The following is a 26943-nucleotide window of genomic DNA, read 5'->3' as shown; positions in this document are numbered from 1 at the left end:
GGTATAGATCTAGTAGGGCTAGAAAGCTAACTGGCAGAAACTTGACCCCTATTGGTTTGGGATGTGAAATATTGATAAGTATTAGTCTAGGAATGAGAAATCAGAATAGAATAAAATATTTAATTCAGCACAGCAGGGTCAGAATAACTGGGCTTACTACACAGTCCAACACTTTCAGGTTTCTGCTATCATAGGCCAAAGCTTGAGCCACAGACTCCTTCTACAGTCATTTTTTTCAGATTTTCTTTATTGATTTCTCCATGTGACATGCTCTGGATACCGATATCCCCATGCCATATGGTCAGGTCTTCAAAATGTAAAACTGGATACAAAACTGAACAGGTGCTTTAAGATTTTTTAAATTATAGCTCAATATAAGGCTGTTTAGGTGCTGTCAGGTGCATGTGCAAATGCTTCTTGCTTGTGTCAGTGACCTTTAGGGTAGCCTATATTCAGTCTTTGTAAGCATTTTCTACCAGCTCATTTTCACAATGCCTCTCTTTACACAACAGCAAATCCACTTCAATCTGTGCATTACCATCTTTCGTCTCAGATCAGCATGTAGATTGTGTTTCACTTCTACGGAAGAGGATTAGGGCCAAGCAATTATAAAAAATAAAACCATCTCGAGATTAAAGTTGTTCAATTTCGAGAAAAAAGTCGAGATAAAATGTTGAGAATAAAGTCATAATTTAATGAGTTTATTCTCAATATTTTATTTCAACTTTTTTCTCGAAATTTAATGACATTTTTCTCATAATTTAACGAATTTGTTCTTGTAATTTAACAACTTTTTTCTCGTAATTTAATGAGTTTATTTTCAACATTTTATCTCGACTTTTTTCTCGAAATTTAACAAGTTTTTTCTCGTAATTTAACGAATTTGTTCTCGTAATTTAATGAGTTTATTCTCAACATTTTATCTCGACTTTTTTCTTGAAATTTAACAAAATTTTTCTCATAATTTAACGAATTTGTTCTCGTAATTTAACAACTTTTTTCTCGTAATTTAATGACTTTATTCTCAACATTTTATCTCAACTTTTTTCTTGAAATTTAACGGCATTTTTCTCATAATTTAACGAATTTGTTCTCTTAATTTAATGACTTTTTTCTCGTAATTTAATAACTTTATTCTCAACATTTTATCTCAACTTTTTTCTCGAAATTTAACGGCATTTTTCTCATAATTTAACAAATTTTTTCTCGTAATTTAATGAGTTTATTCTCAACATTTTATCTCGACTTTTTTCTTGAAATTTAACAACATTTTTCTCATAATTTAACGAATTTGTTCTCGTAATTTAACAACTTTTTTCTCGTAATTTAATGACTTTATTCTCAACATTTTATCTCGACTTTTTTCTTGAAATTTAACGGCATTTTTCTCATAATTTAACGAATTTGTTCTTGTAATTTAACGACTTTTTTCTCATAATTTAACGAGTTTATTCTCAACATTTTATCTCGACTTTTTTCTCGAAATTTAACATTTTCTCATAATTTAACTAATTTGTTCTCGTAATTTAACAACTTTTTTCTCGTAATTTAATTACTTTATTCTCAACATTTTGTCTCGACTTTTTTCTTGAAATTTAACATTTTTCTCATAATTTAACGAATTTGTTCTTGTAATTTAACGACTTTTTTCTCATAATTTAACGAGTTTATTCTCAACATTTTATCTCGACTTTTTTCTCGAAATTTAACATTTTCTCATAATTTAACTAATTTGTTCTCGTAATTTAACAACTTTTTTCTCGTAATTTAATTACTTTATTCTCAACATTTTATTTCGACTTTTTCCACAAATTTTTTTCTCGAGATGGTTTTATTTTTTTATTATTGCTTGGCCCTAATCCTCTTCCGTACACGTCTGTGTTTTACATGGTTTTGACATTTTTCAGACACAAATGCTTCAAGTCCATCAGTGAAATGTTGCAGGGTTCGGAATACATTGAGTGGAAAAAATAAAATAAAATAATAAATGAAACACTGAAATTATTCAAATAACTGCCAAGTCATAATGTACATTACATCTAAAATTTACAACATAAACTAACATAAATATTGTAGTAGCAACTAAAATATCTACATTTAGAATATCTTAGAGTGATAAAATAATTTATCTTAATTTTACTCTGCAACAGCTTGTAAAAGTACAAACTGCTTGTAAGAGTCAAGTTACTGAATTCTGTGCAGATAAAGGAGGATATATATATATATATAAGACAGTGGTGTCAAAATATCAACTGCATATTCAATAATGCAGAAAAATCAAACAATGTGTGAAGGAAATCACATGTAACAGTAGACAGAAATATGAAAGCGTGTCTCAGGAATGCCACTGCACCTGTCGGAGTGGCTCGTCTTCCTGCATCATTATGGTTTAATCAGAAGGAACACTGTGAACTCATGATGTATTAACCTCAAGCAGTCTGTGTAGACGTTGACCTTTATAAAAGTCTCATTCCAGGCCTCTAGCTGTCCGATTGAGTTTCAATTCCAAATTAGTGCATTATCATACAGTAGATCAGGTTAGACTGTCTCATGACAGACAGAGAATGAGAGCTAAAGGTCATTGAAAAACATTGCTTTATCCCATTATCACTGCAATGAATGTGAGGAATTCAAGAAGGTGCAATATTTGGTATGGCTCTTGACACTTAAACCAAATTACAGGGTTATGAGTTCATGAAACTGAACCTGTTATACTTGCCTTTCCATTGCAAAGCCATAATTGACACGATTTATAAATACACACTTGGAAAAAAAGGTTTAATGGGGTTACGTATAAAATTAAACGTGAATGTTCTTAATTCAATTATTATTAATTCATCAAAATGTAATAATGTCACTAAACCCTCGTGTTTTAACCTTTCTCAATCCAATTAAATGAATAGATAAACCAGAAATAAACCAAATCCTGTTTTAACCAGAAATACATCACATAATGAAAGTAAAATAGCTTGCGAACGGCGATTCATGGGGTTTTCATCACCTCCCAAGGTGAAATGTGGACCAGAAATAGTCTTTTATTTTCTTTAAATGACTTGTTTTCAATCTCACACATTTCCATTTGTGTCTGAATGACTTGTGTCTTGACTGTTTTCAGCAACTGATTGCGCAGGAAATATGAATCCTCTGGAAATCACGGCTGAATCCTCTGTTATTTCGTTGCTCGTCCTGATGACAGTGAAACTGAGCGTATGAGTTGCTTCCGTTGGCCTTTTGGGCATCGCCGTAGAACAAAGTCATAGTTGGCCGATGTAGACATAGCGTAAAATACGTTGGCCTTTTCGGGGATATGCAACTCTATAACAAAAACATGCATACGAATGATAAGTATTGCACATTCAAAAACCATTCCATTTATAGTTTTCATATGGTACAGATAGTGGGATTCAAAAGTTTCTCTATTTTAATAATTACAAACGTAATTTATTTAAACCAGTTTTCAGTACCTCTGCCTTGGGCCAGGACTTGTACAAGGGTGAAATCCTGCTCACTAACATCCTCCAGGTTGTGTTTTTGCAGAGCTCTCTGGATCACCTGGGCCGTCTTATCCTGACTAGTCAACTGCACAAGAGATCATAAAAAACATACATCCAGTTGAGAAAGAACAGAATTCATTCCAGTTCCTGCTAAATATTCACAGAACACTTTGAGAAGTAAAAGAACTGCAATCTTCCACAATCTTTAGTAGTTGATATCCAGCAGAAGAGGATATAAATGTTAATTCAAAGAACAAGATATGAATGATGTGGATTTCTGCACAGACAACTTTTAGATCTTTATTGAATTTATAATATTAATTAATAATAATAATATAATAATATTATTATATTTAAAGGTGCTGAAAGTAGTATTTGAATAACGCTGTTGGGCATTATTGATATTTGAAATGAACCCAAACAAACCCACCCCTCTCTTCATTGCTCCGCCTCCAAAACTCACACTCCAATCCTAACCACCCTGCTCTGGGTCTGTCTCAAACCCCGGCCTCTCCGCTGCTGGCATGTGAGGCGAATGCACTATCATTGACACTAAACACCACATTGTCTAGCAGTTGTCAGTGCGCAGTGGTTTACCTGCACAACTCTCACTATCTGGCCACTGTGACACTCGCAATGCGCGTGAATGTGTTTATCACAGCTGACGCGCAACAAAATGCTTCACGAAAAATAAAGCGCAGTTGATGAACGAACGACAAGGAAGCACAAAAAATGAACATACAGTACACAAGAGTGAATACAAAGTGTTTGTTTGTTGTCGCAAACAGCACAGCAGGAGATGTAGGAGATGCTAAATTGCACCTATAAATAATATTCAATGCATTCACTTAGGCTTTTTGTATTTAATACTAATTAAGATGAGTATCTTGAACATTTCCTCGTGATTTTTTGGCAGTGCATTAGTTGGAGAGTTAAAAGTAATCTCTATGACAGATTACTTCCATTTTAATAGTCTGAACAGCATATTGCTGTTTAAGTGCTGTTTATGTCATGAATCATATATATTATATATATATATATATATATATATATATATATATATATATATATATATATATATATATATATACATACATACACACACACTACTGCTCAAAAGTTTGGGATCAGTAAGATTTTTAATGTTTTTAAAAGAAGTTTCGTCTGCTCACCAAGGCTACATTTATTTAATTAAAAATACAGTAAAAAACAGTAATATTGTGAAATATTATTACAATTTAAAATCACTGTTTTCTATTTGAATATATTTGACAAAGTAATTTATTCCTGTGATCAAAGCTGAATTTTCAGCATCATTACTCCAGTCTTCAGTGTCACATGATCCTTCAGAAATCATTCTAATATGATGATTTGATGCTCAAGAAACATTTATGATTATTTTCAATGTTGAAAACAGTTGTGTACTTTTTTTTTCAGGATTCCTTGATGAATAGAAAGTTCAAAAGAACAGCATTTATCTGAAATACAAAGCTTCTGTAGCATTATACACTACCGTTCAAAAGTTGGGGTCAGTAAGAATTTTTATTTTTATTTTTTTTAAAAGAAATGAAAGAAATGAATACTTTTATTCAGCAAGGATGCATTAAATCAATCAAAAGTGGCAGTAAAGACATTTATAATGTTACAAAAGATTAGATTTCAGATAAACACTGTTCTTTTGAACTTTCTATTCATCAAATAATCCTGAAAAAATATATATTGTACACAAATATTTTGTACAATTGTACACATTAAATGTTTCTTGAGCATCAGATCAGCATATTAGAATGATTTCTGAAGGATCATGTGACACTGAAGACTGGAGTAACAATGCTGAAAATTAAATTCAATAAATTACATTTTCAAATATTTTCAAATAGAAAACAGTTATTTTAAATTGTAATAATATTTCACGATATTACTGTTTTTACTGTATTTTTAATTAAGTAAATGCAGCCTTGGTGAGCAGACGAAACTTCTTTTAAAAACATTAAAAATCTTACCGTTCGCAAACTTTTGAGTGGTAGTATATATATTATATATATGTGAGTGTGTGTGTATTATATATATATATATATATATATATATATATATATATAATAAATGATATTCGAATTCTTGCATTGAACCCCCTCTAAGTTGGCTCAGAAAAATAGTGATAAGTGAGAGGAGCTCTGGCATCATTTATATATTTAACCCCTCCAGTTATTCGAGTGGGATTCGAACCTGCAATAACCTCTAGTGTCAGTCGGCAGTACACCTTGAGTTCGAATCCCGCTCAAAACGGTGTGAGAAGTGCCAGTGGGGTTACAATGGTGCCGTGACCCAGATGGGAGTGAGGTTTGGGGGGGAGTGTAACAAAGGCCAGCTAGTAGAGCTGCACAATATTGGAAAAAACTGACATTGCGATATGAAAAAAACATCACCAGATGACTTGAATAGTTCTATTTGGAAAGAATTAATCATTCTAGAATCATTGGGGTGATTTTGCAGGTGAAATAATGAACAAATTACAAGCATAGATAAATGTAATAAAACAAAGATACAATTGAAATAAATAGTGCTTTATATTTTCCAGGTAAGTCTAACAGTATTCAGGTACAGAAGTTGAGTAATAAAATAACACTGCATAGTCTTCACTGTATAAATTAAATAATCTGTGTTAAAACTACAAAAGTGGATTTTTTTTTCTCTTTGTCTTTTGCAGCAGGAATATTAGGCTGCTGTCACTTCAAGATCAAATGTGTGGATCCAAAATACTGTTACACATCTGTTTTTTTTATTCTCGATTATTTTGTCCACCTAAGCCATAAGCAACAGCGTTTACGATGATACTCGTAATATGACATAAAAAGTCAATTATGATATAAAAAGTTTGTGTGTGTGTGCGCGCGCATGTGCACAGAAAACAGCTGCATGTTCAGAATTGATTTCTCTTTCACATCTATGTGCACTCAAATGGTTTAAATGTTTAAACTGACAGGACCTAAAATATGTTCCAATGATAAACTTTAATTGTATGATGGTCAAACTTTGCAATTATTCTGAGAATTGCATACATTTTGATTCGATTTGATTCGATTAGATTAGATAACTTTATTAATTCCTGTAAGGGGAAACTCATTTGCCAACATTACAAACAACACAAATAGCCATTACACAACTTCATTAAAAAACCTAACTGTAGCAAGAATAAAAGACCTTCTAAATCGCTCTGTAGAGCACTTAGGCATCACTAATCTTCCACTAAATTAACTTTTAAGTTCACTAAAAATACAGTGTAGTGAATGACCTTTGTAAGACAAGATCATTTTTAATTTTGCCCATATTCTCTTTTCCACAATTACCTCAAGTGAATCAGGATTAAGCCCAATAACCGATCCAGCCTTTCTAGTCAATTTATTAATCCTATTTTTATCATCAACAGTGATACTACATCCCCAGATAAGCACATGAACCGTGGTATCTGGTCCATATGGATTAACGATCCCTATACTAGACATCGCACATCCTGCAATGTGACTATCGTGGTGGCGCACATCGCAATATCGATGCTAAAACGATATATAGTGCAGGCCTACCAGCCAGTATGAGCTGTGCGAGTAAATCTCACTCCCCTGGCCTCAAGAGGCTGCCGTCTTTAGCGTCCTTGTTACGGTGTCCACCTCCCATGCCAGAAATAACTGTACAATATAATAGCTTTCCTGTAGCTCAGTGGTTAGAGCATGGCACTAGCAATGCCAAGGTCATGGGTTCGATCCCAGGGATTGCACATACTCAGATACAAATGCATAGTATAATGCAATGTAAGTCGCTTTGGATAAAAGCGTCTGCCAAATGCGTAAAATGTAAAAATGTAAAATGTAAACAATATCTCTAGTTACTGATATGAAATGGTCTTAAAACACTGTCCCTGGGCAAGAACTTACCAGTATGCTCTTGTACATGTTGCCATTGTTGCAGAACTCCACGCTGACCCTGATGATGCAGGAGTCATCCACCTGTCTGTTGTAGAAGGGCAGGGAAGTCATGGAGACCGAGCGCTTGTGGCAGGAGACCAGGTGAGGGTCAGCTGACGCTGAAGATGAGGAGGAGGAAGATGGATTAAGATTGAGGTCCTGCTGAGAGCTGGAGGATGAACTAGACATGGTGGAGGAATCAGGAGAGGAAGATGAGGGAAAAGCCTCAGAAGTGTTCTGACCGCAACTAGAAAGAGACTAGAGATGAAAGGAGTCACATTTAGAGGCAGTTTCGACAAGCCAACATCATATGACACCATAACAATCTCTTTCAAGTGTGAAACAGTTAAGAACTGTGACAAATGGATTTGACGAAAATACCATGTGACTTCACTTTGTAAGGGAGAGAGCTGTACAGTCATAATAATGAGTGAAAAATAATATCACATCAATCTAAATGAGCAGCTATGCAAATGAATGGACATTTAATGTTATTATGTTAGAAGAACGAAAGCAAATGAGAGACAAAGATCAGTGTGTAGAAAATAGAGCATGGGTTTGATTCCTGATAAAATGTAGCCTGAATGAAAGTAGACAAACTCATAAAAAAATTAAAAAATGTTTGGAAACATTTGGAACTTGTCGAAACTGAATTTTCTGGTCTTAGCAATTTCAAATGATGCCATGGAAGAGATTAGGACAAAAAAATTTCCAAGAATTTTAAGCATTTGAGTGCTGACGTCTGTCTGTTCCTAATTATGGTGCAAAGATACAGAGTGCATGACTCCTGACACAAAGAAGTTCTCTAAGGCTGTGCTTGGGTCATGTTTGTGACACAAACACATTAAAGACCAGGACAAAAGTTTTAGTATCGGCAGGATATGAAGTGAAAGACGGTCAAGACCTTAGAAGTGAACAGTGGGTGCACAGTTAAACATTAAGCTAAGGAGGTAATTATTTTGACATGTGATTTAATAACCATATAATTGAATGTCTCTACTAGCATCTAAATACACAAGTGTAATATAAAAGCTTCTAAATAAATAATAATAAATATAAAATTCTATGTGTAGTACCGGTGGTATAAAAGACACTGATTCCTCGATTTCAGAGCTGCTGGATCCTGATGAGGACACGCTGATCTGATCTGCGTTCTTTCTGGAGCCCTCATTTCCTGACAAGAGCCTGTAAACATAAATTCTTGCTATGTTATGTCACATTATCTCTGATGTACCATCTATTATGCTAATGAAAGTTTGCAGCTGAGAGGACAATTGCAGTGAACTCAAGAAATCCTATCTGCGCCCCCACATATGTTAAGCCGGCCTGATACTCACGATGAAAGCTTTTTGGAGAGAGTTCGGTGACTCCAGCCGCTGTTGGATGGAGAAGTGTCATGAGGAGTCTCCAGCTGTCTGGAAAGTTCATAGCTGAAGACAGTGACACAACAAGCATAATTAAGATATAGGAAAAGGAAGTGATGTCATACCTGGGAAAATACAATTGGGACGTTTTTTAAAATTTGAATAAAATGAAATCTAAAAGACTTTCAAATCACATGAGACAATATTTTATTCACAATAGAGCATAGATAACATAAATGTTTAAACTGAGAAATTTTACAATTTTATGCACAAAATGAGTTGGCAAAAAAGTTGGCACGGGGGCAACAAATGACTGAAAAAGCAAGAAATTTTGAAAAGATTTAGCTGGGAGAACATCTAGCAACTAATTAAGTTAATTGATAATTTATATTAGCTATATAAGGGATGTCTTAGAGAGGCAGAGTCTCTCAGAAGTAAAGATGGACAGAGCTGTGAAAGAGTGCATAAAAAAGACTGTGGAATACTTTAAAAACAATGTTCCTCAACGTCAAATTGCAAAGGCTTTGCAAATCTCATCATCTACAGTGCATAATATCATCAAAAGATTCAGAGAAACTGGAGAAATCTCTGTGCGTAAGGGACAAGTCCAAAGACCTTTATTGGATGCCTGTGATCTTCGGTCCCTCAGATGACAATGCATCACTCATCGACATGATTGTGTCAATGACATTACTAAATGGGCCCAGGAATACTTCCAGAAACCACTGTCGGTAAACACAATCCGCCGTGCCATCTGCAGATGCCAACTAAAGCTCTATCATGCAAAAAGGAAGCCATATGTGAACATGGTCCAGAAGCTCCGTCATGTCTTGTGGGCCAAGGCTCATTTAAAATGGACTGTTTCAAAGTGGAAAAGTCTTCTATGGTCAGACAAGTCCAAATCTGACATTCTTGTTGGAAATCACGGACACCGTGTCCTCCGGGCTAAAGAGGATCTTCCAGTGTGTTATCAGTGTTCAGTTCAAAAGCCAGCATCTCTAATGGTATGGGGGTGCATAAGTGCATACGGTATGGGCAGCTTGCATGTTTTGGAAGGCACTATGAATGCTGAAAGGTATATGAAGTTTTTAGAGCAACATTAAACAAAAAATATGTCAAAGACGACCACGAACATGGTAAACATGCCCCCGTCCTAACTTTTTTGAGACCTATAGCAGGCATCAAATTTGAAATGAGCTCATTTTGTGCATAAAATTGTAAAATTTCTCAGTTTAAACAATTGTTTTGTTATCTATGTTCTATTGTGAATAAAATATTGGCTCATGTGATTTGAAAGTCTTTTAGTTTTCATTTTATTCAAATTTAAAAAACGCCCAAACTTTTCCAGAATTCGGGTTCTATATTTAAGGTTTTAAAAAGATCTTCAGGCTGAAAAACATTTTATTTTATTTTATTTTATTTTATTTTATTTTATTTTATTTTATTTTATTTTATTTTATTTTATTTTATTTTATTTTATTTTATTTTATTTTATTTTATTTTGTTAGGCCTATTTTTAAAGAATGTATTGTTATTTTCATTTAGGATTACAATTAAAGCTGTTGTTTCTTAGCCCTTGTTTCTGTCTTAGTTTTTTATTTTTAATTTAATATATTAAATTACAGTATTTATATTTATTTTAAAAAATGGTTTAATATGTACATGTATTTTTTTTTTTGTTGTGCTTTACAAATAAAATGACATTCAGATTAATATAAATTTTATATCCTCAAATTAAAAAAGGGACCTAAAGTACAGTATTTATTTTAACATACACATTTGCATAACCTGATTTTGCTGAGTTCAACATGTTCCAACATGTACAACAACAACAACAACATTCAAATCAACCAATCAGATTTGAGGGATAAGTTTACAGATTATGTCAAGTTTAGGCTTAAAATCATGAATTGGTGCTTCTATATCAGTGTTATTCATCTACTATTTCTCTCTGATTTTTGGGATAACTTATGGGTAGGGTTAGGTTTAGGGGTAGGAATAGGGTTAAGACTAAATTTTCAGCCTGGAATGTTGTTCCAGGGTCAACAAAATATGTTGACTCAGGAACGCATCTAACTCAGCAAAATCAGGACGTGCTACCCCTTTTGTAAATCTATCATGACTCAGTTCAGAGACTTCAGGTGTTGGAGTCTCACCTCTCTTGATCTGACAGCAGTTTCTGACTCTGCAGCCAGGAAGCGATCTGAGGATGATGGGGTAAAACATACTGAGAACACGAGGCCTGCAGCTGACGGATCTGCCTTAAAATCTCATACTCCTGTAAAACAGCGGGAGTGATTCCCAAGAAATGAAGAGCAAAGCAACAAAACACAGAGCAAGAGATTAAAGACAAACAGAATAAACAAAGCCAAAGACTGTTACCATGACTGTTACATAACACACCCCACACAAATAATCAGTCATGAGATTAATATCAGCCTGCCTTCAGAAGAAGAAAGTGTTCTTTAAACATAAGTCTATATCTACGACGCCAACGTCAAACCCAAGCTTTAAAGAGGACTTCATGTCTATTCAGAATGGGCTCTGTAAGGACATTACCAAATCTATGACAACAAGATCTTGGCAAAGACTGCTAACTTTGGGTACATTTAATTAGGCAGTTAAAAAGATAAACAAACAGAAGGACTCACCCGTCTCCTCTTTTCAAAATTTATGAGACCACCCTGTTGATAATACAGTAAATATTAATCAAACTGATACATTATAGCATAACTCTGCATGTCAAACCAAAACTTTTAAGAAGAAAAGGACATTTTTACATTTCCTAAAGGAAATGTGAGTTATGCAAACATCATGGTACTGCTAGGTGTCTGCTAAGGTGTTTTAAATGGTTATTACGTAGTTGCTATGTGGTTGCTAGGTTGTTCAGGCCGGGCACTAGAGCATTGCTAGGGTGTTGTGCATGATTTCTGTGCACAGTGTAATGCAGATACTATGACGTTCTTAATGGGTTTTAGCACATTCTCTGTTATTCTAAGTTATTCTGAGTGTTGCTTGGGTGATTCTAGGTTGTTGCTATGATGTTACTAGGATGTTTCTAAGTGGCTGCAAGGTAGTTGCTAGGGTGTTCTGGGTGATTTTCCACATAGACCTAATTATGTGGCAACTATGATGTTCTGAGTGTTTTAAGCACATTCTCTGCTAGGGTATTCTAAATGTTGCTAGTTGTTGTTGCACATTGTTGCACATTGTTGCACATTGTTGCTAGATTATTGCTAGGTGTTGCTAGGGTGTTTAAAATGGTCACTATGACATTACTGAGTTGCTTCAAGGTAGTTAGGTAGAGTGTTCTATGTGATTTTAGCACACAACTATGTGGTTAATATGATTGATAATCTGTGTGATTTTATCACATTCTCTGCTAGGGTATTCTGAGTGTTGCTAGGTTGTTGCCATGGTGTTGCTAGGGTGTCCTGGATGGTCACTATGGCATTTCTAAGTGGCAGCAAGGTAGCACAAAATTACGTGGTTACTATGATATTCTGAGTGCTTTTAGCACATTCTCTGCTACGGTATTCTGGGTGTTGCTAGGGCATTGCTAGATTGTTGCTATGGTATCCCTATGGTGTTGCTAGGGTGTTTATGATGGTCTATGACATTACTAAGTGGCTACAAGGTAGTTGCTAGGGTTTGCTATGTGATTTTAGCACACAATTATGTGGTTACTATGATGTTCTGAGTGTTTTTTTACACATTCTTTGCTAGGGTATTCTGGGTGTTGCTATGGTGTTGCTAGAGTGTTCTGGATGGTTAATACAACATTTCAAAGTGGCTGAAAGGTCATTGCTAGAGTGTTCTGTGTGATTTGAGTGTGCAGTTATGTAACTGCTAGGGTGTTCTGAATGTTTTAACACTCTAGGCTAGAGTATTCTGTTGCTAGGGTGTTGCTAGGTGATTGCTAGGGTGTTCTGGATAATCACTGGAACATTTCTGAGTGGCTGCAATGTAGGTGTAGTCACATTATCTGCAAGGGTATTCTGAGTGTTGCTAGGGCATTGCTAGGTTGTTACCATGGTGTTGCTAGGATGTCCTGGATGGTCACTAGGGAATTTCTAAGTGGCTGCAAGGTAGCACCCAATTATGTGGTTACTATGATATTCTGAGTGTTATTCAAAGAGCACATTCTTTGCTAGGGTATTCTGGGTGTTGCTAGGTTGTTGCTATGGTGCTCTGGATGGTCACTAGGACATTTCTGAGGCTGCAAGGGTGTTTTGTGTGATTGTGGTGCATGATTATGTGGCTGCTAGGGTGCTGAGTCTTTTTAGCACATTCTCTGCTGGGGTATGGTTGCTGGGGTGTTGCTAGGTGAAGAAAATGTAATAGTATGAGCACCACTAATAAAGTCCTCTGCCATTCCTAAATAACATGATTCTGACCTCACCTCCACGGTGTCTGGTAGGGCAGTGTCCAGCATGGTCAGTACTGTAAGGTATGTGCCCAGGTATGGAACTGTTCCTCCAGCTGAGCTCTGGAAGAAATCACTCTGCTATTAATCATCTGCATAAAACATTGATTATAAAAAGTGTGTCATCTGTCATCTTTACCATCTGTCTTGTTTGAGGACATCTCTTGGATGTATTTATGGTATTGCTATCCGTGTCATCTTCACTTCCGTCCTACAATATATGAGAAACAACATGTAGTCAAGCTAACATGTGACACTCTAATAATCATAAAAGTACATACAAATACTGGGTAAAATAGTCAATTTATAATTCGATTGTACCACCATTTTAGATTTTGGGGCCAGTAAGATTTTTTTTTTTAATAAATGAATACTTTTATCCAGCAAAGATGCAATAAACTAATAAAAAGTGATAGTGAAGGCATTTATAATGTTGAGCCTCTGGTATTTCCTTAATCAGTAATGAAATAATAATAGTGCTTTCATGTGACCTCTGAGATAAGATCATTGCTCCAACAATCCCAGCACTCTCTGTTCGAACAGAGAAGTCGGTTTAGACAAACAGCACCTGTGTCTCAGTTTATAATATCATAAGTGGATTAAGAGAGAAAAAAAACTCCAATTATGAGATCAAATGTGTTCCACTTGAAATTACAAAGAACACTAAATTAAATTCACATGTTGCTAGAAGTGACTTCAAAAACCTGGATAAATCTCAAGGTCGATTCAAAGCATACTGAATTATTGTGATTAAATTATTTAAAAAATAAATAAATAAAACACTAACAGTCTTTTCAAGAGTTTCCAGATTTTTCAGTGTTGTTATTGTTGAAAAATATATGAAATATATAATGACAAATATACAATGACATGAATTTTTAAAAAATGACAAAATTGCTAAAACTAAAATGAAAACTGGAAACATAGAAATTAAAGCTCATTTCAAATATTAATAAAAATTGTAAATATTAATTCGAAATACAATACTATAATAGTAAAATAAATATGATCGCCTATAAATAATACTAATATACATTCATGGCTTACATCAACAAAGATTTCTCGGCTAGTCAGAACACAGTTCTCATCTGGGAACGTTTTGCACAGGTTCTCAAAGACAGACACGGCCTCTCTGGAAATACAGAATCACAGATTTACAATAATATATGGCTTAACCATAATGGCTCGGGGTTTTCTACATGTTGGTAGAAACTATATAAGACATCAAAACCAGCTATATGAGACTATAGTGACCATAAAAGCCTATAACGTGTGGGGTGTATCTGTACCTGCTCACAGCTGCCCAGGTCTTCCTTAGTCTGTAGATGGGGTTAGACTGAAGGGCAGATAAAATGGCCTTAAGAGAGGAGAAGTTCTTCAGCTCTCTGCACCCCTGCATGAAAGAAAAAAAGTCCTTCTTTAATACATTTTTTTTCTTCATATGATCCTTGAAAGCATCTTAAAGAGTGCCTATTATGCTATTTTAAAGGTTCCCTTTTGTTTTGAAGGTCTCCTACAATAGGTTTACATGCATCCAATATAATATATTTTTTTTACAGTGTCTAAAAAGGTTCGATAAAGGATTCAGTCTTTCTAAACCCCTCATTTCCGAGAGTCTCCTCTGCTCTGATTGGTCAGATGGCCCAGTCTGTTGTGATTGGTTTACTCATAATATGGGCACTTTAAAAAGAGACTAAATAGTCATACACAGATAGCATGAATGACTTTGAAACACAGAAGAGCATCTAAACCTCCATCCACCTATAAAAAGGGCTTACCTGTGCAACCCGCACCCATTTTTCTATGACTCTGGCTCTTTGTGTGGTTGGGGAGGTTGAAGCAGAAGACGAGGGACGAAGCAGAGAAGTGATGACCCAGTTGGTGACTGCATTGAACTGGGAGATGGTGGCCCAAATAGTGGGTGAGAGGTTCTCCTTCTTGTCTCGTTGAGACCACACACAGCCCAGACATTGGAAAGGGACCACCTTCATGAACAAGTCCTACAACAACAAGAACACCAACATTACAAGATGACCATTTACATGACCATAAGGAAGTAAGCAGTGAAACACGGGCACTCACAGTATCCATACGAGTGAGCTGTTCTGCAACATCTTTGATGGAGAAATCCATGAAATCTGCAAGGTTTTCTAACTCAAAGTCTTTTGCCTCCTTATTCAAGGCTGGTTCTTCCATATGATCAACTGGACAACCTGACACAGCATCTGGATGTGCAAAAGACAGAATCGCTATATTCAAGAGGCTAAATGTTGATCCATACACATTTTCCAGCCTGTAACAATAAATAAAAGCTTAAAATGATGTGCACAACAAATCCGACAATGACCTTCAGTCTGGAATTTCTTCAGGAGAGCTTCATAGTGTTTAGCCAGGGGGGAGAGAGAAGGGCGTCCTCTCAGCTGCAAACACATGAGACGCAGGGAAGAGTGCATGGGAGGATCCCTGAAATCATCACTGTACTCATCCAACCACATCTGAAGCAAAGTCCACAAAGAGCTTTGAGGGAATTAGGAAAGAGGGGGAAAACAAATCAAATATTGAAGCTGTATTTTCTAAATTGTATAAAAGAAACAGTGAAATGAACAGTTTAAAGTTTAACTAAATCAACACTGAACTGACTTCCTCTGAATAATGACACTATTGTTTTTTAAAACAAGCAGAAAGCAGCAGAATGCATTTTTTTTTTTTGTATCATAGATCATTATTTTTCTGTTTATCATCTGTATAAGCACTATATAAATAAAGGTGACTTTACTTGACTTAAAGATACAGCAAGTAGTTTCTCCACAAAACATAATTTTAAAAAAATAATATGCTTCCCCCATCTGCTTTTTGTTGGATAAACAGATAGCCTGGCCCAGAAAGATGTTTTGATAATTTAATCAAGGTCTACTGTACATAAAAAAGTGTGTCAAATATCTGATTGTCAACGTATATATTTTTACCTGTTAGGATAATTGGTGCTGTCAAGTGCAGAGGCAAAGTTCTCCCTATTTGAAAAGATGAAAAGGTATACTTCTTTACAATTATTATTTATATATAAACATTAACAATACTGCAGTGCTTTGAGATGAAACCTTATTGACAGACAGTAGCTATAAAGACAACGTTTCATTTTACACATTCAAGAATGACTGACAGACTGATGCAAAACTGCATATAACCTATTAGTACTTGTTTGGTTTTACAGTAAAAAACATCTAAATCTCCTTAAAACAAGATTAATTTTCTAGAGAAGCAAAATTGCATAAGATTTAAGAGAGAAATCTTTATCTTGAATTTAGTTTTTTCCTTGCCTCTATGGAAATTTTCCAAAAGTTTGGAAGTTTTAAAAGCTTGAAGCAGTTTAAAGTTTTAAACACTCAAAAGGTTTTATTTCTCTTAGACAGCTGGATTGCTATGTGGTTGCTAGGGCATTTCTAGGCATGTGCTATGTTGTTCTGGGTGGTTGTTAAAATGTTGCTATGTGGTTGCTATTTGGTTGTTAGAGTGTTGATATGCAGTTGCTAGGGAATTCTGGGTGGTTGCAATTATAAAATAAACTTGGGGTTTATATGGACACTGCATTGGTGTGGAGTCTTTCAAACTTTAAATCTTTCCCCACCTTTTATGAGACGAGTAATTTTCCATCATTTATGAGACAGCGCTTCCCTACCATTAATGGAATTTTCCCTCATTTATGAGACAATGCTTCACCACCATTAACAGAATTCTCCTTCATTTATGAGACAACACTTCCGCACCATTAATGGAATTTTCCCTCATTTATGAGACAATGCTTCACCACCATTAACGGAATTTTCCTTCATTTCTGAGAGGACACTTCCGCACCATTAATGGAATTTTCCTTCATTTATGAGACAACGCTTCACCACCATTAACGGAATTCTCCTTCATTTATGAGACAACGCTTCACCACCATTAACGGAATTCTCCTTCATTTATGTGAAGACACTTCCGCACCATTAATGGAATTTTCCCTCATTTATGAGACAATGCTTCACCACCATTAACGGAATTTTCCTTCATTTCTGAGAGGACACTTCCGCACCATTAATGGAATTTTCCCTCATTTATGAGACAATGCTTCACCACCATTAACGGAATTTTCCTTCATTTCTGAGAGGACACTTCCGCACCATTAATGGAATTTTCCCTCATTTATGAGACAATGCTTCACCACCATTAACGGAATTTTCCTTCATTTCTGAGAAGACACTTCCGCACCATTAATGGAATTTTCCCTCATTTATGAGACAATGCTTCACCACCATTAACGGAATTTCCCTTCATTTCTGAGAGGACACTTCCGCACCATTAATGGAATTTTCCTTCATTTATGAGACAACGCTTCACCACCATTAACGGAATTCTCCTTCATTTATGTGAAGACACTTCCGCACCATTAATGGAATTTTCCCTCATTTATGAGACAATGCTTCACCACCATTAACGGAATTTTCCTTCATTTATGAGACAACACTTCCGCACCATTAATGGAATTTTCCTTCATTTCTGAGAAGACACTTCCGCACCATTAATGGAATTTTCCCTCATTTATGAGACAATGCTTCACCACCATTAACGGAATTTCCCTTCATTTCTGAGAGGACACTTCCGCACCATTAACGGAATTTTCCTTCATTTCTGAGAAGACACTTCCGCACCATTAATGGAATTTTCCCTCATTTATGAGACAATGCTTCACCACCATTAACGGAATTTCCCTTCATTTCTGAGAGGACACTTCCGCACCATTAATGGAATTTTCCCTCATTTAAGAGACAATGCTTCACCACCATTAACGGAATTTTCCTTCATTTCTGAGAGGACACTTCCGCACCATTAATGGAATTTTCCCTCATTTATGAGACAACGCTTCACCAACATTAACGGAATTTTCCTTCATTTCTGAGAAGACACTTCCGCACCATTAATGGAATTTTCCCTCATTTATGAGACAATGCTTCACCACCATTAACGGAATTTTCCTTCATTTCTGAGAGGACACTTCCGCACCATTAATGGAATTTTCCCTCATTTATGAGACAATGCTTCACCACCATTAACGGAATTTCCCTTCATTTCTGAGAGGACACTTCCGCACCATTAATGGAATTTTCCCTCATTTATGAGACAATGCTTCACCACCATTAACGGAATTTTCCTTCATTTCTGAGAGGACACTTCCGCACCATTAATGGAATTTTCCTTCATTTATGAGACAACGCTTCACCACCATTAACGGAATTCTCCTTCATTTCTGAGAGGACACTTCCGCACCATTAATGGAATTTTCCCTCATTTATGAGACAATGCTTCACCACCATTAACGGAATTTTCCTTCATTTCTGAGAGGACACTTCCGCACCATTAATGGAATTTTCCCTCATTTATGAGACAATGCTTCACCACCATTAACGGAATTTTCCTTCATTTCTGAGAGGACACTTCCGCACCATTAATGGAATTTTCCCTCATTTATGAGACAATGCTTCACCACCATTAACGGAATTTCCCTTCATTTCTGAGAGGACACTTCCGCACCATTAATGGAATTTTCCCTCATTTATGAGACAATGCTTCACCACCATTAACGGAATTTTCCTTCATTTCTGAGAGGACACTTCCGCACCATTAATGGAATTTTCCCTCATTTATGAGACAATGCTTCACCACCATTAACGGAATTTTCCTTCATTTCTGAGAGGACACTTCCGCACCATTAATGGAATTTTCCTTCATTTATGAGACAACGCTTCACCACCATTAACGGAATTCTCCTTCATTTATGTGAAGACACTTCCGCACCATTAATGGAATTTTCCCTCATTTATGAGACAATGCTTCGCCACCATTAACGGAATTTTCCTTCATTTCTGAGAGGACACTTCCGCACCATTAATGGAATTTTCCTTCATTTATGAGACAATGCTTCACCACCATTAACGGAATTTTCCTTCATTTCTGAGAGGACACTTCCGCACCATTAATGGAATTTTCCCTCATTTATGAGACAATGCTTCACCACCATTAACGGAATTTCCCTTCATTTCTGAGAGGACACTTCCGCACCATTAATGGAATTTTCCCTCATTTATGAGACAATGCTTCACCACCATTAACGGAATTTTCCTTCATTTCTGAGAGGACACTTCCGCACCATTAATGGAATTTTCCCTCATTTATGAGACAATGCTTCACCACCATTAACGGAATTTTCCTTCATTTATGAGAGGACACTTCCGCACCATTAATGGAATTTTCCCTCATTTATGAGACAATGCTTCACCACCATTAACGGAATTTTCCTTCATTTCTGAGAGGACACTTCCGCACCATTAATGGAATTTTCCTTCATTTATGAGACAACGCTTCACCACCATTAACGGAATTTTCCTTCATTTCTGAGAGGACACTTCCGCACCATTAATGGAATTTTCCTTCATTTATGAGACAACGCTTCACCACCATTAACGGAATTTTCCTTCATTTATGAGAGGACACTTCCGCACCATTAATGGAATTTTCCTTCATTTATGAGACAACGCTTCACCAACATTAACGGAATTTTCCCTCATTTATGACGACGCTTCTGCACCATTAACAGAATTTTGCATAATTTATGACACAACACTTCCCCACCATTAACAGAATTTTCCGGCTTTCCATGTTTTCACTGTTACATGGTAGGTGGCCCTATTATGCATGTTCTGAAAGAGTACAGAATCTCCAGACAAAAAATGATCAGAAACAAGTGATAAAAGCATTTCTTGTGCACATTGTTGTTGTTTTTTTGTTCTGTTTTGTTTTTTGACACTATTTTCTCAGCTTTTTGTTCAGAATGTTGCTTTTTTTATGAAACTTACACACATTCAAGTGTTGATGAAAAAGAATGAATGAAGCTAGAATAAAACACTTTATTGTTTGTTTTTAAAGCAGAGGCTTACTTTTGATCTATCGCATGTTCAGATATTCATGCAACAAAATATTCTGGAAAATGAAAATGATCAAAAATGCTGGTGGTGACTGGCAACTTTTTAAAATAATGCTGGCAGGTTAAGAGTTAAAAGTAACCAAGAGACAAAAAAAGGCCTGTCTGAACAGACTTTTATAACCCATGTGTTCAATTTAAAAGTAGGAAATATATCATAAAAAGTGCCTAATTGATGTATGCTGGGGTTTTTTGAACTCGCAAAGAAGGTTAATATGTTAACCCATAAACCCCCAGAGAACAGAATTAGTACATGGGTTCAAGGAAGTGATCAGTGATGACGTACTTTATGAACTAATGACAGAGAAATCCAATACCCATAAACCACAGATAGCCAAATACAGCATTTCCATATGCACATATAAACACACACCTCTGGAAGAGCATCTCGATGAGTTTATTGGTGCTGGTAAAGGTGCGATACGTTGACAGCAGTATCCTGCTGTAGTCTTGCTCCTGACAGCAGGGGTCCAGAAGGTAAGAGACCAGTCTGTCCAGCGTGGCCGCTTTTAACCTGCGCACTTTACATGTGCGGTACTGAACGAAAGCCTCCGTGGGCTCAGATGACTGCTGGACCGGCTCTCTGCGCAAGGTGATCCCAAACACCGCCCCGTCTTCATGCTCCTCGCCCCACTCCTGAACAGGCTCCTTTGCCAATGATACAAAAAAACATTACTAATTTATATTATTTATATTATATGTGTATGTATGTATGTATGTATGTATATATTATATATATATATATATATATATATATATATATATATATATATATATATATATATATATACACACACTTTTGTTTAAGGAACCGTTCACACAAAAAGTTAAAATTCAGTTTTGAGTCACCGAGCGCTTGCACAGATAAACACAGCAAGGAGCATTTGAAAGCAGGAGTCTATCAGCATGAAGTAGCACAACACTGATAATAATAATAAATGTATCATCAATGTTGAAAACAATTGCGCTGCTTCATATTTTTGTGGAAACCATGATACTTTTTTCCAGGATTCTTTTATGAATAGAAAATTCAAAAGAACAGAATTTATTTGAAATGGAAATCTATAAGCTATAACATAGCAACTAAATGGGCTAGCCATATTCTAAATCAAATTCACACTTTTCACCAAAGCCATAGCCATAATGTACTGTTTGTAAAACAACACTGGTGACTGACCTGTCAGCTAAAAGCAGCATGGATTTGCAAACCACAGACATGAGGACAAAGAGTCATTATTACAAGCTTCATTTGGCTGACTAGCAGCTGATGTCACTATAACATTAGGGCAAGTCCACACCAGCACACCTGAGAGATTTTGAGTCAGGATTACTTCTCTTGCTGAGTATGGGTTATGTGTTGACTGTAAACTACTATTAGAAGCGGGTATGACACGCAAGACTATCAATTACAGCCCATTATCGACGAGTTAAAAGCATAAACAAGAGGAGAGCTGAAGATGTGAAAACACAAGAAAGCAAAACAAGAGACTACTGTTCAAATACAAATCTGCTACCTGAAGACCGTATAAAAATGCACAAGCATGATGCTATTGTGTTGTGGGTTGCCAGGGTGTTGCCATGCAGTTTCTAGTGCGTTTCTGAGTGGTTGCTACCTGAAGACCGTATAAAAATGCACAAGCATGATGCTATTGTGTTGTGGGTTGCCAGGGTGTTGCCATGCAGTTTCTAGTGTGTTTCTGAGTGGTTGCTACGTGAAGAGCATACAAAAATGCACAAGCATGATGCTATTGTGTTGTGGGTTGCCAGGGTGTTGCCATGCAGTTTCTAGTGTGTTTCTGAGTGGTTGCTACGTGAAGAGCATACAAAAATGCACAAGCATGATGCTATTGTGTTGTGGGTTGCCAGGGTGTTGCTATGCAGTTTCTAGTGCGTTTCTGAGTGGTTGCTACGTGAAGAGCATACAAAAATGCACAAGCATGATGCTATTGTGTTGTGGGTTGCCAGGGTGTTGCTATGCAGTTTCTAGTGCGTTTCTGAGTGGTTGCTACGTGAAGAGCGTATAAAACTGCACAAGCATGATGCTATTGTGTTGTGGGTTGCCAGGGTGTTGCCATGCAGTTTCTAGTGCGTTTCTGAGTGGTTGCTACGTGAAGAGCGTATAAAAATGCACAAGCATGATGCTATTGTGTTGTGGGTTGCCAGGGTGTTGCCATGCAGTTTCTAATGCTTTTCTGAGTGGTTGCTACGTGAAGAGCGTATAAAAATGCACAAGCATGATGCTATTGTGTTGTGGGTTGCCAGGGTGTTGCCATGCAGTTTCTAATGCTTTTCTGAGTGGTTGCTACGTGAAGAGCTTATAAAAATGCACAAGCATGATGCTATTGTGTTGTGGGTTGCCGGGGTGTTGCCATGCAGTTTCTAATGCTTTTCTGAGTGGTTGCTACGTGAAGAGTGTATAAAAATGCACAAGCATGATGCTATTGTGTTGTGGGTTGCCAGGGTGTTGCCATGCAGTTAAAAATGCACAAGCATGATGCTATTGTGTTGTGGGTTGCCGGGGTGTTGCCATGCAGTTTCTAATGCTTTTCTGAGTGGTTGCTACGTGAAGAGCGTATAAAAATGCACAAGCATGATGCTATTGTGTTGTGGGTTGCCAGGGTGTTGCCATGCAGTTTCTAATGCTTTTCTGAGTGGTTGCTACGTGAAGAGTGTATAAAAATGCACAAGCATGATGCTGTTGTGTTGTGGGTTGCCAGGGTGTTGCCATGCAGTTTCTAATGCTTTTCTGAGTGGTTGCTACCTGAAGAGCATATAAAAATGCACAAGCATGATGCTATTGTGTTGTGGGTTGCCAGGGTGTTGCCATGCAGTTAAAAATGCACAAGCATGATGCTATTGTGTTGTGGGTTGCCGGGGTGTTGCCATGCAGTTTCTAATGCTTTTCTGAGTGGTTGCTACGTGAAGAGTGTATAAAAATGCACAAGCATGATGCTGTTGTGTTGTGGGTTGCCAGGGTGTTGCCATGCAGTTTCTAATGCTTTTCTGAGTGGTTGCTACCTGAAGAGCATATAAAAATGCACAAGCATGATGCTATTGTGTTGTGGGTTGCCAGGGTGTTGCCATGCAGTTAAAAATGCACAAGCATGATGCTATTGTGTTGTGGGTTTCCAGGGTGTTGCCATGCAGTTTCTAGTGTATTTCTGAGTGGTTGCTACCTGAAGAGCGTATAAAAATGCACAGGCATGATGCTATTGTGTTGTGGGTTGCCAGGGTGTTGCTATGCAGTTTCTAGTGCGTTTCTGAGTGGTTGCTACGTGAAGAGCGTATAAAAATACACAAGCATGATGCTATTGTGTTGTGGGTTGCCAGGGTGTTGCCATGCAGTTTCTAATGCTTTTCTGAGTGGTTGCTATGTGAAGAGCGTATAAAAATGCACAAGCATGATGCTATTGTGTTGTGGGTTGCCAGGGTGTTGCCATGCAGTTAAAAATGCACAAGCATGATGCTATTGTGTTGTGGGTTGCCAGGGTGTTGCCATGCAGTTTCTAGTGCGTTTCTGAGTGGTTGCTACGTGAAGAGCGTATAAAAATGCACAAGCATGATGCTATTGTGTTGTGGGTTGCCAGGGTGTTGCCATGCAGTTAAAAATGCACAAGCATGATGCTATTGTGTTGTGGGTTGCCAGGGTGTTGCTATGCAGTTTCTATTGCGTTTCTGAGTGGTTGCTATGTGTTGAGTGTATGAAAACGCACCAGCATGATGCTATTGCATTGTCAGTTGCCAGGGTGTTGCTATGGTGTTCTAGGTGGATGCCAAGATGGTTGTTAGGGTGCTCTGGATGGCCAGGAAAGTTTAAACTCTTGTATTAAAGAAGGGGCTTTTTAATCTTCATCTCTGAATATAACAAGAGTCTATCCTGAATAAGCAAAATTAAGTGTCTTTTGATTTATTCCAGTGAACAAACACTACACAGGTTCTCATTAGCTGTAGCCTACAGCTAATGAGAACCTGTGTCCGCAGCTCAAGAGGCAGAGTGCTTCAGTTCAAAGGACATGCACCTGGGACTTTGTATTTTCAACCTGGGACACAAAACATATCATTATACAAAACATATCATTAAAGCTGCATAATATGACATGTACAATGATTCTGCTTCTCAAAATCAATACCTGTTTGCATTTTTAAACCTTTTTAAAATCCTATTTCCGTCCTATTCTGGTTGCTCTTTCAGCTCTATATCTCGTCTAAACTGCACGCTAATAGTTACTGTAAACACATTCATGACATTTTTTAACTCAATCACACCAGGTCATGGGCGTTTGCCATCTGATAGCAGGAAACACAAGAGAAACTGGCTATTATTCAAGGACAAGGAAAATAATAACATCTACTTTCTGGACATAAATCACTATTTTTTCATATGAAGCCCAACAAACACTCCAGCACAGTGTCTGTTGTCAGTAAAGTAGCACTGGCACATAAGCATTTTTTTTTTTCCAGCTATTCAACAAAAGCTGTACTGGAACTGCTGCTGACTAGGTCATTTACTTTGGCTTAATGTCTGTTGCCAACATTCACCAGCCCAAATCTCACAGCAGACAAAACAAAGGCACATGACACACAATGCTGGGCACAAACTGGTGGCTGTTGTTGATCAGTTAGTTCAGAACCAACGGCACATCATAACCTAATTATACAGCATAATAAGACAAATGCAATAGCAATAAAATTGAAAACAGGTTCTTTTAGCAATGTGTCTTAAGTGATTTTATACTCTACTGCCAAAAAAAAAAAAAAAAAAGAAAGAAAGTAATTTAATTTTAAAGTATAATCAGTTTTGCTGTACAATTAATTTTGACTTTTATATTAAACCAACCTAAAAAAAACCCTAAAAAAACAAGCTGAACCTCGCATAACTTCAAAAATTAAATTATTTTGATGAGTCAAAGTAATGAAAAAAAAAGTTTTCATGATTTATTTATATTTTTAAGCGTGGTACTATTTGTATTAAATCCTACTTTTGAATACTGCTGCATTTTTCTGTAGACATTATTATTTGTTATGTATGTTACACATTTATGCATTTAAACATAGATAGATAGATAGATAGATAGATAGATAGATAGATAGATAGATAGATAGATAGATAGATAGATAGATAGATAGATAGATAGATAGATAGATCTAAGTAAGAAAAGATGCTGGGTAAAAATATAAAACTGTTTTGTCAGACAGATATTGTAATAAATCAATTGCAAAATAGGCTACTCTGTTTTACAGGGTAACAAAAATATAGTCACAAAAATAATGCAGTTTTCAACTCGATATTTCAAACCCATTGCTAGAAAAAACACATGTGTACAGTAATTGGACATTTGATTCAAATACTGATATACAGCCCTTGTGACAACCTGCCCCGGTCTCTCCTATTGTATTTCTGTGATTCATGACCATTTATTTGAACACAGTAACATGGAGCCCCTCTCTCTGACCCACATCGAACGGCCTCGTCTGTCAGCACTGATGTATATCTGTCAGGTGCTGGGACAGCACATTTTCTGAACACGATATGTTACTCTATTTAAAGAGCATTCAGGGCACAGCAACACACTGCATTAAACACACACAACTCGATTCCTAACACAGTTACATTATGTGCGACTGTAAAGTACTTTTCATTAACCACAGACATCAGAAATAATTCATTCATCGTCTTACCATTGTCAGCTCCCATTTTCCCATTTCTACGAGGATGCTTTTACGATATAATCCTTTCCATCCTCATGAAATAACCATAAAAGTAAAAAATAAAAAATAAAAAAATAAAAAATGCACTATAGAGAACAGAAGCATTCGCTAAGAAATGAACATCTCGATAGTTGCATAAAACGTTATTTATAGCATCATACAGCTGCATATAAAGCTTTTTTGAATAATAAGCGATTATCATAGATACAAATATATCTTATATTCCCTCTAACTTTAGAAACGTCTATCTCAAAATACACATCATGGTAAAATATCCTTCCTTTGAGCCAGACAGATCGCACTTATGTGTCGCTTCACCTGCGCTCAGAAGGGCATCATCAAGTGGGAGGTGTTAAAGAAGGAAGTCGACACAAAACTAGAACATTGCCATTATATTCAACTCTGAAAGCAACTGACTCTCTTTAAATCGATTTTTAAATCGAAATAATGCGAAGTCGAGTCGAGGGGATTTCTGACTGAAAGTTTCGAGGCGCGATATCTGTTGAGCTTCCTCTCGCGCGACCATGGCTCTGTTATGGCTCACCGCAAACTACCTTAAATATATTTTTAAAGAAAACACGAACGTTATATTTGTTTGTACATCTACAAATGTATACGTTTTGTCAGCCTTGAGTCTGATACTGAAATAAACGCGAAACGCCAAATAAATAAATAGCCTAAATAAATCAGCGAACTGTTACTATGGCTACCTAGAACGATCAATAATCAATAACTAGACTATTCATTCATGTGTTATAAATAAAGATCACTATTTTTTTTTCAATAATTGCCTTTTTTGTACTTATAGGCCTACATATCAATAAATATAGACGTAGCTACTTAGTTGAAGATAAAACTAATTTAACTGTTGCGCATTGATTTGTAACCACATTATGAAGGCTCTGACAGTCAGTCTTATATTTGAATTATTACTTCTATCCAGGGCTCGAGATCAGAATGAACCGCTCGAGGGAAG

The 26943-nt window shown here is 36.5% G+C and overlaps 1 protein-coding gene across 3 annotated transcripts; it reads right to left on the bottom strand.

Moving 5' to 3' along the window:
- Positions 1 to 205: 205 nt before the first annotated feature.
- Positions 206 to 26943, bottom strand: LOC137013240 (ral guanine nucleotide dissociation stimulator-like 1). 3 transcript variants are annotated; one of them, XM_067376916.1, is made up of 18 exons: positions 26901 to 26943; positions 25938 to 25999; positions 20632 to 20906; positions 16210 to 16254; positions 15591 to 15760; positions 15326 to 15468; positions 15022 to 15243; positions 14533 to 14636; positions 14291 to 14375; positions 13383 to 13454; positions 13220 to 13306; positions 11469 to 11501; positions 10974 to 11095; positions 8791 to 8883; positions 8530 to 8638; positions 7424 to 7711; positions 3465 to 3579; positions 206 to 3315 (listed from the first exon to the last, which is right to left on the bottom strand). In XM_067376916.1, the coding sequence occupies exons 2-18, from the start codon at positions 25959 to 25961 to the stop codon at positions 3170 to 3172; spliced, it is 2133 nt and encodes a 710-aa protein (XP_067233017.1). In that variant the 5' UTR covers positions 25962 to 25999; positions 26901 to 26943; the 3' UTR covers positions 206 to 3169. The 3 variants fall into 3 exon arrangements, with proteins under 3 accessions (XP_067233017.1, XP_067233025.1, XP_067233007.1); XM_067376906.1 differs by lacking the exon at positions 26901 to 26943 and having other exon boundaries at positions 207 to 3315; positions 25938 to 26816; XM_067376924.1 differs by lacking the exons at positions 16210 to 16254; positions 26901 to 26943 and having other exon boundaries at positions 25938 to 26816.

This window comes from Chanodichthys erythropterus, chromosome 3 (assembly GCF_024489055.1).
Source record: "Chanodichthys erythropterus isolate Z2021 chromosome 3, ASM2448905v1, whole genome shotgun sequence".
Lineage (NCBI taxonomy): Eukaryota > Metazoa > Chordata > Actinopteri > Cypriniformes > Xenocyprididae > Chanodichthys > Chanodichthys erythropterus.
Note: the sequence above shows the minus strand (reverse complement) of the source record. Positions and strands in the feature narration are given on the sequence as shown.